This window comes from Camelus dromedarius, chromosome 5, assembly GCF_036321535.1.
Source record: "Camelus dromedarius isolate mCamDro1 chromosome 5, mCamDro1.pat, whole genome shotgun sequence".
In the NCBI taxonomy this organism is placed as follows: Eukaryota; Metazoa; Chordata; class Mammalia; order Artiodactyla; family Camelidae; genus Camelus; species Camelus dromedarius.
The window spans coordinates 28,408,530-28,425,552 of record NC_087440.1 but is presented as its reverse complement, the minus strand read 5'-3'; the positions used below and the strand labels follow the sequence as shown (position 1 = coordinate 28,425,552).

The following is a 17,023-nucleotide window of genomic DNA, read 5'->3' as shown; positions in this document are numbered from 1 at the left end:
GTGCTGACTCCCAACTCAGCTGTGAAGATGAGGACGTGTTCCCTCTGTGCACCCTGACTTCCCTTCATTGCTTGTCAGGGCAGGAGGACTAACCCTTCAGGGGCTGAGCATCGATTACACCACCTGCATTACATGCACAGCCAAAGCAGACGGGCAACTTACATAGCTGTATCGTGATTTTGCGAGGGAGATCAGCTCCTGATCGCCAGGGGTGCACATATTCAAACCAATGGGTAGCATCTTCTTGAGTGCAGCCACAATGAGGGAGGTCTGGATGGAATACAAGTCTCCTCTCCGCTTTGTCTTCTTCCGTTCCTGGTCCTGTCCTCCAGACTAGGAGACGAGGTGGAAACAGAGGGGCTCAGTGACTCTGAAAGGCACTGCTTCGCCTCAGAGGCACCCTGCCTCCTGTGGCCCCATGAGTACACGTCGGGCCTTTCTACATTTCAGGGGACAGTAAAGGAGCATGTTAAACAAAGACAACCATGTGGCTATAGAAGACTGGCCCTGACCCCGAACCCTCTCTTTGTGCGCATGCTCACGGAACCACGTGACCAGACACACCACGAACACCCACGGTCTTTGCTCACTTGCTCCTGGCCGGAATGCACAAACTGGTGTCTTTCCAAAAAGAATGCCCTGATAAGCTGACAAAATGACTGCAGAAAATAACCGAGAGTCCTGATGCTGGGTGGCAGTAAACAAGGGAGAGAGCATCTACCCTGGAACCACTGCTGGCGGCCAGGGCTGGAGCTGCTGCTTTGGAGCACCCACGAACGTCCCTGCTCGGCTTCTGCCTCGAGGCAACGCAAATCCCCACAGGGAAAGGGAATCCTCAAGCGGGTTCGGCAGCTTTGGGATCTGGCTGGGGGAAAGTTAGGAGAAACAGAGCAGACAAGCGAGAAGGGAATGCCCCGAGTCCAGGAGAATCTGCCTGTTTTGGCTGCACTTCCTCACCCCTTTCTGGGAACCAGAGAAGTGGTAGATTTCGGAGAAGAGGCCAATGCACCGGGCTGCGGCAGACCCAGGCGACCAACCCGGGGCCTTCTGCACACACAACACAGGAGCGGGGCATGGTGGGCGCAAGGAGACAGGCCCTGCAGTGACTTCACCTTCCAGCAGGCTCTAGAAAGGCAAAGCTGCCCACACGGCACCTCAGTTAAGGGATTCTGCCCCAGCTGGGTGGGCATTTGCTGGAAATGGGGGAGGGCTGGATGGCCAGAAGCAGAGAATTAAGTCAGGGACCAGGACGGGGCTGAATCGGGGCTCCTCAAAGCTCAGCCTTACAGGGTACCCACGGGGGCTTGCAGCACCCAGGTAGCAGCGCTGTGGTTTGCGACGGCACATAGATACAGGGATCTGGGGGCAGGGGTCGGGCCACATGCCTTCCCTGAGACTGGCCTGGAAGACCTGGGACCCTGGGCGGGAACAGAATTCATTTTATGAAGGACTGGCTTTCTAAGAGGAGAGTCAGACTCAGAATTATCACCGCCTTGGGGCTGATCTCTTTAAATGACCTTCCAAAGCAGGAAGGAGGTTCATAATTATTAACAGACACTCTGAAAATGGAGGTGACTTCCTTTACCCGGCTTGTGGTGGCTGCACCTTCGGCTGGTTACATCACAGAGACCACGGTCAAACCCCAGCTAGCAGAACCTGGTCTGGCCAAACGCTGCCAGACAATTCGACTGTCCCCGGTGCTCCAAAACAACAGGTCAGACCCCGGACAGCAGTGGGAGAGAGCAGTGAGAAACGGGGGGGGGGGGGGGGGGGTGATGAGGTGAAGGGGAGGAGGCTTCTGGTGTGTTCTAGACACACATGGAAAGCAGATTCACACAAGTTCTTTGAGAGTATTAGCACTGAGTGTTTGCGGGGTTCCTTACATGTTCTAACACCAGGCATAGAATTCTAAAGGCTGTGTCTAAGGCAAAACTCATTTAAAGTCTAAATTACCCTTGAAAATACCTTAGATCATCCATAAAGGATAGAACCCACTTTTGTGTATATAAACGATGAGGTGTCATGAACACAGACACGTAGAAGGTAAATACTAACACTGAGTAGACAGTTGAGTAAATATGCAAAGTGGAACCATGTGGATTTGATCCACGACTTAAATAATTTCTGGTTATTTTATGTGGCCAATCTCACGCTGTTCTCATGACGAATACTGCATATATGATGTGACTCCAATGCGCCTGCTGCTTAGATAAAGTGTTTCTAATCTTCCCAATGATTCTGAGATGCCAACAAGTCAGCTTTATAAATGAGCATGATGCTCAGGGAAGTTAACTGATTTTTTCAAGGTCACACACACAGCAGTTAAGAGTCTGAGCCAACATCCAGACCCACCCATCTACCTGGCCATGGTTCCATTTTCCTTTTTTAACTAAGAGCTACATGTGACCTGGTTCCTGAGTGCAGAGGGCTTAGGACAATGGCAACAGACACACATTAAGGAGAGAGAGAGAGAAATATTTCCTAGCAAATATCTGCATAGGTTACTAGAAAATTGTCCATTCCAACCAAAATGTGGTTTAGGCACATTTTATGCCCAAACTTATGGCTCTCTGCTGATTTCAAATCCTTGACTTTCATCCTTAGAAAACTCTATTTGATTCATGGGAGCCTTGCACAAGAGGCAGAAATGTCGAGTGTGGACCACTAATGGCAGGCAGGCCCCTGCGGGGCATGGCAGAGGAGTGAGGCTCCCGGGCGCTCAGACCCGGCAGCATCCCTGTCTCTGTTAGAGGGCTGGCTGCAGAGTGGGCAGCTGGGGGAGGGAGCAGAGATAGCAAGGAGACCTCGGATAGGGCGAGGCTTGGCTGGCTTCCCCGGCTTCCCCATTCCAAGGGTGGGTAGGCCTACATTCACTCTTTGACAGGCAGGTGTCTTCCCTGGAGCAGGCCTGGGGGACCTCCAGGTTGGAAAATCCATTCTGTACCACCCCCATGGTGATCACAGTGCAGAGGGTGGCCAGAGCCTGGCACCTCTAATACTAGGACAGAAAAGACACGTCATGCATTTGACCTGTACCTTTACTTGCATGGCCTGTGTGGAAAGACAAGAGAAAAGAAACAAGAAGTCAGTCAGTAAAAGCAGGGGTCCAAGGCATAAGGTACCACATGTTAGTCACAGCTCCTTTGCCCCCGTTCCTCAGCCAACACAACAGAAACCCAGTGGCACTGGAAGCCGGTTGAGCATGGCAGGAAGAGGGAGTGGGAGGTTAGGATGAAGGTTAATTGGATCAAAAGGACTTACACCCAGACCAGGCAGCGCACCCCCAGGGCAAGGTCATCTCAGAGACCACCAGCCTTCCAGAGTGTGTGATGCTCAGATCCAGGTGGACTTCAGAGCTGGCCGCCCACATGAACTCTTCAGATCTAATGTCTTCCCCTCCCCTCTCCCTCCTGTCACTTGGGTGGGTTGCAGACAATCTGGCATGTAACCAAAGACCCCCGTTTTCTTTCTTTCTTCCACCCACCACGTTGTCGCCTCCAGGAGATCTGTGGTTATAAAGAGTGAGGAGAACTGAGCTAAGGGGTCAAGTGTGTGCTTCCTCTAAAAAAAGGTCTGCTATAAAAAGGTAATCTAGGAATATCCAAGGTGGTTCAGAATCACCCCATAACCCAAAGCATGGGGCATCTCCCTCCTTGTGCTGTGACCTTTAGGTCAAAGCCTCATACATGCTATAGGCTCTAATTTTATTCTTTTCTTCACATATTGCTAAGATTAGTTAACTCAATGCATTTTCCTAATGCTGGAAATGCTTTTTTTTTCTTTAATGTTGGGCGAAACTTCTTCTTTTCTAATGGGGCTTGAACCCAGGACCTCATGCATGCTAACCACACACTCTATCACGGAGCTATACCCTCCCCACCTTGAAACTTTATTTCCCCAACAGAAACGGGTGAATTCCTACACCTTCAAAATCATTTCATCTCCCCATACTTTATCACCACAGTTTATGATCAAATAAACTATTTATGTGAGAACTTAAGGAAAAGACAGTCTCTTAGGGGAGAGGGAATTGGAGGAGGACATAGCACAGGGGGAGGCTTCGGAACAAGAGCAAACCTGCACCGTCTGCCATGCTCCTCGGCACTGCAAGGGTAAGTGAGGAAAAGATGAGGCAACCCAACATTAGACGGCAGAGGGAAAGGTGCATTTCTGGAAGCCACTCTGAGAATGAGGAAGTAAGAGAAGGAGGAGGGAGGGCAGGGAGAGAAGAGAGGACGGTAGAGGATAGTGAGGGTAGGGTGGGGAGGGGCAGATGGAGAGATAGGGTCGGGAGAGGCAGAGAGAGGAAGAGAAGGGGGGGGAATGAAGAGGGAGAGGGAGGCAGAGAGCGAGCGAGCGAGCGAGCGAGCACTTGAACTGCCCAAGTGCAAGAGCAAAGGGAACAGAAATGAAAGTGAAAAAAGGTGGAGGGTGGAGGGAATCAGAAAGGCCAATGAACAACTAGGGAGCCGGGAGGAAGGGGAAACTCACATGTCGTTCTGAATACCCTTGAAAAGCAAAGAGATACCTTCTCAACTCTTCCCTGTCTCTTTTCAGTACACTGAAATCACACTCATGGAGTGGTGGCTTTAAGCAATGAGGCATTCTAATATTTCCTGCATCATATCTCTTTTGTTGTCCATCATCTGGGTCAAGGACCTGGCATTTCTTGAGCTAAACGTGTTCTAACTTACCATTCCCCTCCGAGGAAGCTGCTGCCATTTTCCCAGAAAACAAAACAAGTTTAAAAACAAAACAAAACAAAACAAACACTTGTTCGGCTTAGTTAGGTATAGCCTTAACACATATTTGCAAACCGGTATTAAATAAACAACATATCCAATGAGCTCTCCCCAAATCTGCTTTAGCTGCTGGAAAGAGAAACCGTCTTTGAATTGACCTTCAATCAATCACGTATGAACAGTGTGGCCCACTATGGTATTTTTTTCCCCACTTCCTTTCCATTTGCAGTGGCATGTGCCGTGTGTGTGAGCATGCAGCATTCCAGGACACGTCTCTCTGCAACGGCCACCACGTGCATTGAGGGCAATTTCATTCATACAACAAACAGGATTCCGTTAAGGGTAGAGAGTAAAGCAAGCAGAGGTGATCATTCAGACCAGGTAGCAGAGAGAACGTCTAATTCAGGGAGGCAAAGGCAATGGGGATTCAGCTGATGATCAGGAGAATGCCCCCCCTCTGTCCTCTCAATACGTAATTCTATATCCAAAAACACCAGAAATGGCTACAAGTTGCTGTTTATTGGAGGCATGGTATCTCTCTCTGAAACAATGTGCTGCTTTTATGGAAAATTATTCTATCCTAGAGTTGCACTTAAAACTGACTTTCAGACAGCGCACGCTAGGAGAGCTGGGAGAAGTCAGGCATAAGCGCAAGCCTGTTCTACAGATTGGTAAATTGGGGCCCAGAAAAGTTAAGTGAATGACAAGAGACCATACCTACAGTCAAGAGTGGGCCAAGAGTGGGACTTCGCTTCCTTTCCCTCTCTGGTCCTATTTACTACTGTACTTTGTGTCTCAACTGAGGCAACAGGAACAATATGAATACTCGTTACCCTGAGAAGCACAGCAAATACTACCTAACATCTAAGGAGAGTCCTGACATCCATCACACTGTAACTTTCACCCATTCCAACATGGCTGAGAGAAAAACTGGCATACAACATCAAGAGAAATGAAATGAAAACATTTGCTCCTGTAGACTAATCTTAGCAGCAGGGAAGACACACAGATTCTGAACATGACCATCCTCTGACAACCCTAACATCCCCTTTTCCTCACTCAGTGATGTGAATGAACAATTTCAGGTTAGTTTGTTAGTAGGTTAGTTTTGAAATGTTATTCTTTTGTCACCTCATCTTTTTCCAAGTGTAAACCCAAGGACCCTGAGTAGCAACTCATTTCCAGAGGGTTGAGATATCTTGGCCATTTCTGCTCATCCGGGATCCAAATCCTTATACCAGAGTCATTTCCATTGCTTTGTTGCCATTGGCTGACAATAACAATGGATGTGAGCTGGTTTAATTATGAGCCAAAGCATCTACCCCAAGTTGAAGGTACCAAGGAATCTACTGGCTTTCTGTAGGTAGACAGGGTCAGAGGAGAGCCTGTGGCAGCAGTAAGAAGACCCTTCAGAGGAAACTTAAGAGATGGATGTCCAGGGATCAGGAGTCTGAAAAATCCTTCCTCGTGTACCTCACATGAGCAGCCGTGTCTGCCAAAAGTCAAGTGCAAAATCAACTTTGGAAAATCAAATAAAACGTATTTAAAGCACAAAAGGATCCACCAAAAGGAAGGTTCTTTTGCAACAAAGATTCCTTTTGAATGTGGATGTCCACTCCTAATCTCTCTACATTGCATGTGCACAACTCTATTTATCAAACTTTACTAAACAGTGTACACCAGATTCTAAAGTCTAAGAATCAATTTTTGGATGCTGGAAGAAGCGTTAGTGTCAACATAGTTTAAAGACAGAAGGGGTGGAAAGTTCAGAGTGACTGCAGCTGCCCTGAGCTAGGCATGCTTGGTGAAGTTCCGGGTGCTGAAGTGTTCATTTTTGGTGTCATACCAGCCCCTCGTCTGCAGCTCTGCAGGCAAAGGTCTTCCATCCCAAATGGTTATTTGGAAAGATGCCCCAAGGGCTTTGCTACCAACCCACGACTGTCATCTTTCCAGAACTGGTTCTCACTTCTGAGGGGTCCCCGTGCACATGCCACCTGCCGGTTCCTCAAAGGCAGCACTATACCAGCAGTGAGAGAGATGCATGTCTCAGGTGCGACACACCACTTCTACTTGACAGCACAATCAGCCCTCACCAAGGCACACCTCTCCAGGGAAGAGTCCAGGTAAGCCACAATGGCCGGAAGTGAAACAGCGCATTTAAGTAAGTCTCGCTTTTGGGTGTACGCCTGAAGGAGTACGTCTGAGAATTCTCTCCAATAAAAAGAGAGAAGCCTCACCGTGCCGAGCTGGCTCAAGAGGAGCCCCGAGGCCAGCTCCCCATCCTGTATTTCCTGCTGCACCCCAACCCGTCGGTCACTCTGTTTTCAGACAGGTGTTTGGAACGCCCTCTTTCAAACATTTCCTTCAGGGCAGATGGACAAATGTTTGGGTTTCTGAATGCAACTCACATGGAAAATAAAGAAGGCATTGAGAGGTCAACGCAGGTGAAATAAAGGAGCTATTGGATGTTCCAGACAGGAGGAAAGTGAGTGTACTTTAAATATGTGTGCTAAGGAACTCTTCAAAGCAAGGCCATTTCCTCACAGCCAATTAAAAGCTGGCTCTAGGCACGTGTCTTTTCGCGGCGTCTCTACTTTAAAACAAGTAACAGCAGCTTTTGCTCCGGGGACCTCTCGAATGCCTTAGGCAAGTCTTAAAATGTAAACTTTTTGACATAGAAGCAGCTAGCTACTTATTCATAAAATGTGACGACCATGTTTATTTGAGTGCAGTTTCTTCTGGCTCACTCCCAAAGAAACAACAGTAGAGATTGTTGGGTTTTGTGGTTCGACCTAAATGCAGTATGGAGCTAATCCCTTCATAGCCCAAGACACCCAGTTAAGGTCAAGGTTGGAGAGTCTTTAGAATTGATTTCTACAGACTTACTTTTGACATCTTGCTTTTGCTGTCTCCAGTTAAAAATGCCAAGTTATTAATTTCATTCTGAATCACAAAATTTTGCTCCTCCCTCTTGAAGTTCTAAGTAGGGGGAAATAAAAAAGCAAACATTACAAGAAAGTTTTCCAAGGTGTGTACCTCTCACAGCCGACTCTAAACCCGGGGCCCCCGTCAGTGCTTACGTGAGATTTGCACCACAGGATGAAGACCTCTGCCACCATGCGGAAGAGCTGGTCAGAGTCAGCGTCAGGGCTTTTGAGCCAGTTAGACCTGAGGTGAAAGATAAATGAATATGCTTGTGGAATTCAGCAGTGATGAGAACAGTCACACCCTAAAAATTATACCGACATCAGATGCACACATTTATTCACATAAAACTGCATAGAAGGCAATCTTCAGAGAGACTAAATATCAGTGTATTTCTGGTGTGCTTAGACAGAGGCTTATAACTCTGAACATTTTTGAAGGACCTATAATAATCACTTCTATTTTACCAAAAGAATAGAGGATTACCTTAGCAAACAGATGTCAGAAATCAACATTTCAAAACCGTCAAAGGTAGGTTTTTTTTTTTTTTTCTGTCCTTTAAACTGAAGAGGTGATTAAGGTTATACTCTTAAGTTTTGGGACAGGCCTCCTTTATTTCTTAAATTAATCAGTTAATTAATTTATTTGTTGAAGTATAGTTGATTTACAATGTTGTGTTAGTTTCAGGTGTACAGCAAAGTGATTCAGATATATGTATTATTATTCAGCTCTATAATCTACAATGGAAAAGAATCTGAAAAAATTCTTTTCCATTACAGATTATTAAAGTTATTGAATATAGTTCTCTGTGCTATACAGTAAGTCCTTGTTGGTTATCTATTTTATATACAGTAGTGTGTATCTGTTAATCCCAAACTCCTAAGTTATCCCTCCCCTACCCTTCTTCTTTGATAACCATAGGACTGTTTTCTATGTCTGTGAGTCTGCTTCTGGTATATAAATAAGTTCATTTGTATCTTTTTTTTAGGTTCCACAAATAAGTGATATCATATGATATTTGTCTATCTTCATTTGACTTTCTTCACTTAGTATATATAGGTCCATACCATGTTGCTGCAAATGGCATTATTTCATTCTTTTTTATGGCTGAGTAGTATTCCATTATATATATATCCACATCATCTTTATCCAATCATCTGTTGATGGACAGTTAGGTTGCTTCCATGTCTTGGCTATTGTAAATAGTGCTACTATGAACACTGGAGTGTATGTATCTTTTTGAATTAGAATTTTCATCTTTTCCAGATATATGCCCAGGAGTGGGATTGCTGGATTAAACAGTAACTGGTTTTAGCTTTTTAAAAGAACCTCCATACTGCGCTCCATAGTAGATGCACCAATTTACATTCCTACCAACAGTGTAGGAGGGTTCCCTTTCCTCACACCCTGTCCAGCATTTATTATTTATAGACCTCATGACGATGGCCATTCTGACCCACGGTGAGGTGATACCTCATTGTAGATTTGATTTGCATTTCTCTAATAATTAGCAATGTTGAACATCTTTTCATGTGGGGACAAGCCTCCTTTAATCCACAAGGCTGTCAAGACTAGGAAAGTCTTGGTCATTATGACATCTAATTTTGTCATTGACACTTGTTAAGCCTCCTGAAATTCGAACCCTCTATAAACAGTTCAGGCCTCACTCCTCTTCCTTTCAAAGCCACTTTTATGAGTGAAATTCATAAGACAGTATGTTTTTCATTGTTGTTTGAAGTGTATAGGTGGAGACCAAACATCTCCTATGCCCTCTGAAATGGCTTGGAAATTCCCTGTAAATAGGCATTACTCATTAAAAAAAAAATAGACTGCATTGAGAAATTTCACAGTGGTGGCAAGAAGGCTACATTGCAGCAGAATTCAGTCATTTCCTAAAAGTTATCTTGCCCCTAAGTATCTCACACCTTTGAATTAAATTATATTTTGCAAGGCCTGGGTGAGTTGCCATTTTCAAATACCTGCATAAAGTAACCCATGAGAAGTCAAATTGTCTATCTTAAAGAAAACTTTGGCTCTCAAGAATGGTCTAAAAAGTCCAGTGTCCCTTGGTGCCTGCGGGGTAATATCTATCAGCACCCAGTCAGTTCCCTAAGCCCTGGGACACGAGACTGAACTGCCCTGAGCAGCCTGTGCCTTCTGCCCATTCACGGAAGGCACCGGGCTAAGGAAGAGAGAGGAGACTCATGAGGCCAAGCCCACCTGCGGATTCCTCTTTCGTCTGCTCAACGCCTTACTGCCTCGAGCTCCAGCCTCATGGATGTCCTTGTCTAGTCTTTCTTGTTTGCTAGCCTCTGCTTTACAGGTAGACACCACAGGTGGTCTACCCAACGCTCACTCCCCTCTTCTGCCTTAGGAGCAAAGCCCTGTTTTACTCGGGGGGGGGGGGGGCACTGTGCCCTGCTGAAGATGACAGGACCCAGCCTCCTTTGAGGGACAGCCATGTAACCAAGTTCTGATCAATGAGACAGAAGAGGAAGTTGTTGGATGAGCCTCTGGAAAAGCTCTCTAAGAAGGATCAGAGAGCTGAAGGGGCCTTTCTGCCTTTCTCCTTCCTCTCTGGAATAAAAACATGATAGCTCGCGGTCTGGAACATTGTACCATAAACTAACTTTGAAGACGGGAGCCGATGTTAAGGACAGAAAGACAAAGGAGCAGGGGTCTCTAATGAGGAGCAATTACTGACCGTGGGTTGGGTATCTTTGGACTTCTTCTGTGTGTGAGATTTCACTTCTAATTTAAGCCACTCGATAAGGTATCCATTACTAGCAGCCAAAAGCAATCCAAACTCGAGGCTTGAGATTGGTAATGCTTTTTGATTTCTTTCCTATTGACTTTTCAGGAGCGCTTCTCAGGGTCAAGCATCAAGTTTTATCAGAACTGCCAGCTGTTCACTCTGTAGTATTTTGGTTTAAATGAGCTGTATAGGTTTGCACTCTGCCTTGAGTGGGAAGAGGTGAGGGGTCACATCCTATCCTGCCACCAAGAAGAAGAGCCCTAGGGAGTGTGAGCAGCAGAAACACTGAAAATAAAACCTTAGGTAAACATTTCCTCGCAGGAGAAAGAAGAAGACTTGATAGCTTTGTCTTCCTATGGGAATGCAGTTCCAGCTGAATGAATTTTGTCCTCAAGACCCCTCTTCGAAGAGGCAGATCTTTACTCTTTGTCTCCAGTTCTTCCTTCGGGTTCAGAATAATGGGTGCACATGAAGAGTATCTCATCAAATGTTTTCCCTCAGGCACAGGGACTGTCTGCACCTCTCAATCCAGATTAAGACAGTCTTTGCAGGAGAACAGAAGACCCCGACCTCGTCTCTCCAATTTTCCTGGATCTTTCCTACCCCTGAGTGATGTAACCAGGCTCTCCCCCTCCCTGCTCCCAGTCTTCCACAGAATTCAGACCTCTCTCAAGATTCAGACTTCAGATCCTTTGGGGAGGTACTTAACTGATCCGGGGGTTTCTTTTATCATCTGCTCTGCGTGCTGCCAAAAGGCAGCTGGGAGATGCAAGACTGGAGGTGGGGAAGAAGGTTGGGTTTAGAGGTGAAACAGAAACAAAAATAGCAATGGTGCAGGGTATAGCTCAAGTGGTAGAGCACACGCTTAGCATGCATGAGGTCATGGGTTCAATCCCCAGTACCTCCTCTAAAAAATAAATAAGTAAACAAATCTAATTACCTCCCCTCCAAAAAAAAAAAAAAAAAAAAAAAAAACCCAAAATCTTGGATGATGGCACAAGGAAGGAGAGTCAGACTGCTATTTTCAAAATGACAAGTTATCAGGTTTTCCAAGACAGTAAAGCCAGTTATCAGCTTTTGAAAAGAAAGCAAAGCCATGCTCCTGTGTTCCCGACAGACTGTCTGACTAAGAGGTGAGAGCTTATCTCCGCCTTGTTCCTAAGCCTCCTGTAGAGGACACAGGCTGAGACAGTCCCTGCACAGGATTTACCTGGATTCCCTTCAACAGTTTGAGAGATGGGTTTCACCCCAGATCGCACTGTCTAAATTTGTTCATTTCTGTTCTGAGTGGGTCTGATTTCCAGAAAGGAGTCCGAGCAGCTGTTGCCTCGTGCAGAGAGGGTTTAACCTCGCTGACTTGGGCTCCCCTGTCATGAGGAGACCGAACAGGGATCTGCCCTGCTCTGACCACGCCACACGCGGAGTCCTTGCTCACTCTGGGTCAGCTTCAGGCTCAGCACTGACCCACAGCAGCGCCTCTTCAGAAGAGAGCTTTAGATGGTGAAGAAACTTGGCACACGGCTGTGACTGGGCTGACAGAAGTACAAAGGCTGAATGTGACGAGGAAAAGCGGGGCAGACAGGACAAGATGGCTCTCTTCAATATTTAAAGAGCTGCCGCAAGAGAGACTGGAGTGGTTTTGTGTGGCTCTAAAGAGCAAAATCAGAGCTGACGGTGGGAGTTACAGATTTGAACTCAAAATGGCTCGAGGTTGGGGGAGGGGGAATTAGATGAAGGTGGTTAAAGGTACAAACTTCTAGTTACAAGATAAATCAGTACTAGGGATGTCATGTACAACATGATTAATCTAATTAACACTGCATCTTATAGGAGAGTTGTTAAAAGAGTAAATCTAAGAGTTCTCACTACAAGGAAGAATTATTTTTTTTCTTTTATTTTGTACCTGTATGAGATGTTCACTAAACTTACTGTGGAAAGCATTTTGTGATGTATGTAAGTTAAATCATTATGTTGTATACCTTATATTTATAGAGTGCTGGATGTCAACTGTATCTTTATAAAATTGGAAGAAAAAAGAATGAGAAAGAGTTGAAAAAAAATGGCTCGAAATGTCTGAAGCTAGAACAAGAGGGGACACTCGGCAGGGCTGTGCCGGTCGTCCATAACCGTGGTGGATGATCAGAGGCAGGAAATGTGCCTCCTGGAAAAAGGAAGGGGGTATTTTTTCACCCCGTTAAGAGGTAAGATAAAGGGATCTCTAATATTCCTGCCCCCTCCACAATCCGTAATTCCAAGGAAGCTAATTCTTTTGGGGGAAGAAAGGCCCTGAAGAAGGCAAAGGCACACACATAGGAAGGAGGTATTTCTAAGCAGGGCTCAGAGGGCCATGAAGCTGCCTGGTGTTCAGGGAAGAATGGGTTGAAAAGTGGGGAAGAATGAATTAATGATGATCTCAAAGACTCTCTGACATTGCCATTTTTAGCAACTGTCAAACACTGTGTAAGTGGAACACACTCTATCCTGAGTCTCGATCATCAATAGTGACAGACACAGTTAAAGAGCTATTCCAGGGGCAACCTTACTCTACTTTCCTTTTTGTTTGCAACTCAAACTCTGACAAATTCCTTCTCTAAACGGCTAACATAATTACGTTCTCGGAAATGACTAAAATGATGACCCTCGAAGCAGGATTTCTTTCGAGAGAGTGAGCAGAACTCCTCCCAGCCAGGTAACAAATGATACATACATATATAGCTATGTGTAAGGGGTTTATTTTGAAAAGCTAAATACAGGTAATCTTAAGTAAATTATTTCAAACAGGAAGTACATGTACCATATACAATTAATGCTAAAATAGGCATATTTAGAACTATTCCCAGCCCATGACAGAACAACATACCACTCAAAAAGTCAGCAATGTGCCCCCAAATATCCCTGGGTCCTTTTCAATGCCTCCAGTGAGGTATTTCAAAATTAAACCTTCCTGAAGTTACATTTTAGGCTTCTAAACTTTGAGATGGTGTGGTCTAATAAAAATATGTTTGGTCTTTGCCTTCCATGGGGACCAACAGTCCTTTGTTTTGTTGCCTGTTCATGAACAGTAGCTTCCTGTGTCCCCAGTTCCTCCTTACCCAGCTTAAATTCCATCGTCAATCTTTATAATTACCCCATTACACACACTCTCAACACCCTCACCCATTTGTTTCCACCATACTCATTTTGCAAAACCCCAACCCTGGTTAAATCCAGCTCTCTTCCTAGTCTGGGCCCATCTCTCGCAGCCCAACTGGCTGGAGAAAAACAAAATTTGCTGAGGAGTCTCGCTTTAAATTCATGACTGCGGATCTCAGGTGCTTGGCAATCACCGCACTCCCCTGGAACCATCTGCTCTCCCACTCTGCCTGGCCACTGCCTCATAGCTCCTCCTTCTTCCTCAGACCTCCAAGCACCTTCTCCCCATCCTCATCCTCACTCTCAGCTGATGATCTTGCTTCCTCGTTCACTGAGAATGGAAGCAATCAGAAAAGGACTCCTATAGACCATTATCCATACAGACACATGATGGAGGCGTGTGTGCGTGCACACGTGTGTGTGTGTGTGTGTGTGTGTGTGTGTGTGTGTGTGTGTACCAGGAGCAGCACCCACACTCCCTGCCCTCCTGCCCACCGCTAGAGATCAGCCACCTGAGGCTGGCCCTTTACCTGCTCCAGGACACTGCTTTCGAAGTTCTCTCTCCCTCTTACATGAGCAGTTTCCTCCTCTCCAAAGGACCATTCCCATTAACAAAGAAACAAGCTGACAAGTCTCCCATCTTAAAAACTCTTCTCTAGAGCCTACTTCTGCCTCCAGCTAACAGCCCATTTTCTGTTCCCTTTTATAGTCAAAACCCTTGAACAAGTTGTCTGCACTGCCATCTCCACGTCTTTTTCTCCCATTCTCCTCCAGCCTACCCCAAAGAAGCCTTCATGTCCATCACTCCACTGAAACTACTCTTGTCAAGGTCACCAATAACCTTCATCCATCCTTTCCTCCTGGAAATCCTTTGTGAATCTGGCACCGAGGACACCACATTCTGTGGGTTTCCTCCTGTCTCACTGGTGGCTCCCTCTCAGGCTCAGTCACTGGTCCCCCTCTCCTGCCTGGCCCTTAGTGCTGCAGAGCACAAGGGCTCAGTCCTCAGAGCTCTTCTCTCTCCCTCTCAGGCCTTACTCATCTCATCCAGCCTTGTGGCTCTTAAAGACCACACCTCAATACGTAGATGACTCTCAAATTCCTGTCTATACTAGACCTCTCGCCTGCACTCTGGACTCATTTCTTCAACCACCACTCAACATTTTCATTGTTATACTGAAGACGCAACTCAAACTTAACATGTCTGAAAGGGGTCTCCTGATCTTCCTCTTAAAAACTTCTGTGCCCACAATCTTCCCCAACTGAACTGCTGGAAACTCCTCCTTCCAACGGCTCAGAATCGTCTTTGACTCACCTCTTTTCTCTTATTCCCAGTCTGCAAGTCCCAAGGGCTCTACCTTTGAGATAGACCTAGAATCCCATATCTTCTGTCGACTTTCACTGCTATCAGCCTGGCCCTAACCACCATCAACTCCTTTTATTTCTTTTTAATTGTATAAAATATGCATAACATAAAATTTCCCATTAGTGACACTTGATACATTCATAATGTTGGGCAACCACTATCACCATCCAGTTCCAGAACATTTTCAGGACTCTGAAAGGAAACCCGAGCCCCATTGAGCAGACGCCCCTACTCCCCTCGCCCCCAGGCCCTGGTGACCACTAGTGTGCTCTGTTTCTACGAATTACCATTAGCCCTTGAGTGGATCACCGTGAACCTCCCAACCAGTCTCCTTCCTTCCTTATTCGCCCAGATCCCTCATCGTAGCGCTCACAGAGAAAATTAAATCGTGTCACAGCTTAGCTTAAAGCTTGTACCAACTTCTCCTCTCACTCAGAGTAAAAGCCAGCGTGGCCTCCAAGGCCCTGCACTCTCGGGCCCATGAAGATGGCCTCTCTGACATCTCCTCCTGCTCTCCCCACCTCAGTCTTCTCCAGCGGCACTGGCCTCCTTGCGATCCCCTGAGCATCCCACACACACTCTTCCTCAGGGCCACCACTGGACGTTCCTTCTTCCCGGGAACATAACCCTTCCTCAGACCTGCGTGGTTCCTGACCTCATCGCCTTCAGGTCTTTGTGCAAATGGTGCTTTCTCATTCTTTTATGTTGTACATTTTTAAAAAGATTGAGGTATAGTTGATTTACACTGCTGTGTTAGTTGCCGGTGTACAGCACAGTGACTCAGTTATATACATAGACATTCTTTTTCATTATAGGTTATTACAAGATACTGGATGTAGCTCCCTGTGCTACACAGTAGGATCTTATTGTTCAGTAACATTCTTTTAAAACTGCCACCCTGGTGCTCCTAATTCCCTTTACTTTGCTTGTATAATTTACTTAGATAAGTAAATTGTAAGTAAATATATAAATATATAGGTAAGACTATTGTAAGTATGTCAGTATTTATTTTTACTGTCTGCTTGCCCCACTCTCCTGCCAGAATGAAAGCTCCCTAGGCCTGACATCTTTGTTTTGTTCTCTCCTGTTCCTTAATGCCTACAGCAGTGCCTGACACACAGTAATGTCTGTTGAATGCACGTGTGACAACAGCAGAGAGGCTGGAGGGGGTCGCTGCTGCCCTTATTTGACAAACACCCTCTTCTCTACTATGGCCCATGAGGACGGAAGGGGTGGCCACGCCACTGACCACATAGTCATCAGTCAATGAAAGCACTGCCCAGAGGTCCCACACCAGGGATTGGGGTGGGGGAGGGGGGATGTGGCCTCCCTCTCTGACCTGTAACGAAGCCCAGCACCATCCTTCCCCCCGGCGGACAGGCTTGCCGGGCCCCTCTCTGTACCTGTTGTTGTCCACGTAGCGGATCAGCATGGGGTAGAAGGCGTACAGGTCTCTGCAGAGGATGGCAAACTCGTCCAGGATGAGGAGCTCCGCCTCCTGAGTGTCCCCTTTGCTGTCGGCTTTCAGCTGCTCCTCCTCCTGCACGGTCTTGAGGGCCTTCTTCTTCAGCTTCTCCAGGGTCGGGATGAAGTGGCTTCTCAGCAGGTCCGGCCTGGCTTTGCTGATGATGGGCTGGGCGAACACTGTGTTTGCAAACAAAGGGCCTCTCCATCACTTCACATGTTTCGACAGTTGGTAGAGGAAAGAAGGGATACTGAAAGGTGAGGCTGTGCAAATCCATCAACTCAGACTGCACCTGCCTGCCGTCACCTTCCACTTGGCATTTCCCTCTCGCAAAGCCACAGCTGCTGGGTCGGGGTGGGGTGGGGGTGGATAGCGCTACAGAAGGTCCCCATTCCCCTTCTGCATCTCCAGGCCATTGGGGAGCCCCTGCCACCCCTGAACTCTGCATGCACGCACAGCATTTGCTATACCCCTGAGCTTTTCATAGCAGGCTATCTTGTTTCACATTCATGGGGGTTTTGGCTTGCTAGCTAGATGGTAAACTCCTGGAAGGAAGCCTTTTATTCATATAACCAGCCCTGTGCTGAGTCAGGAGTAGGTACTCAATACTCTGCTTTCTGGTTATTTTAGAGCAAAAT

The 17,023-nt window shown here is 46.4% G+C and overlaps 1 protein-coding gene across 1 annotated transcript in view; it reads right to left on the bottom strand.

Moving 5' to 3' along the window:
• RYR3 (ryanodine receptor 3) overlaps positions 1–17,023 on the bottom strand; it is a 499,145-nt gene that overhangs the window by 47,626 nt on the left and 434,496 nt on the right. The window contains exons 67-70 of the mRNA XM_031453356.2: positions 16,324–16,564; positions 7,823–7,910; positions 7,629–7,721; positions 163–333 (exon numbers count right to left, since the gene is read on the bottom strand). Coding sequence (XP_031309216.1) covers positions 163–333; positions 7,629–7,721; positions 7,823–7,910; positions 16,324–16,564 — 593 coding nt within the window. The remainder of the gene's footprint in view (positions 1–162; positions 334–7,628; positions 7,722–7,822; positions 7,911–16,323; positions 16,565–17,023) is intronic.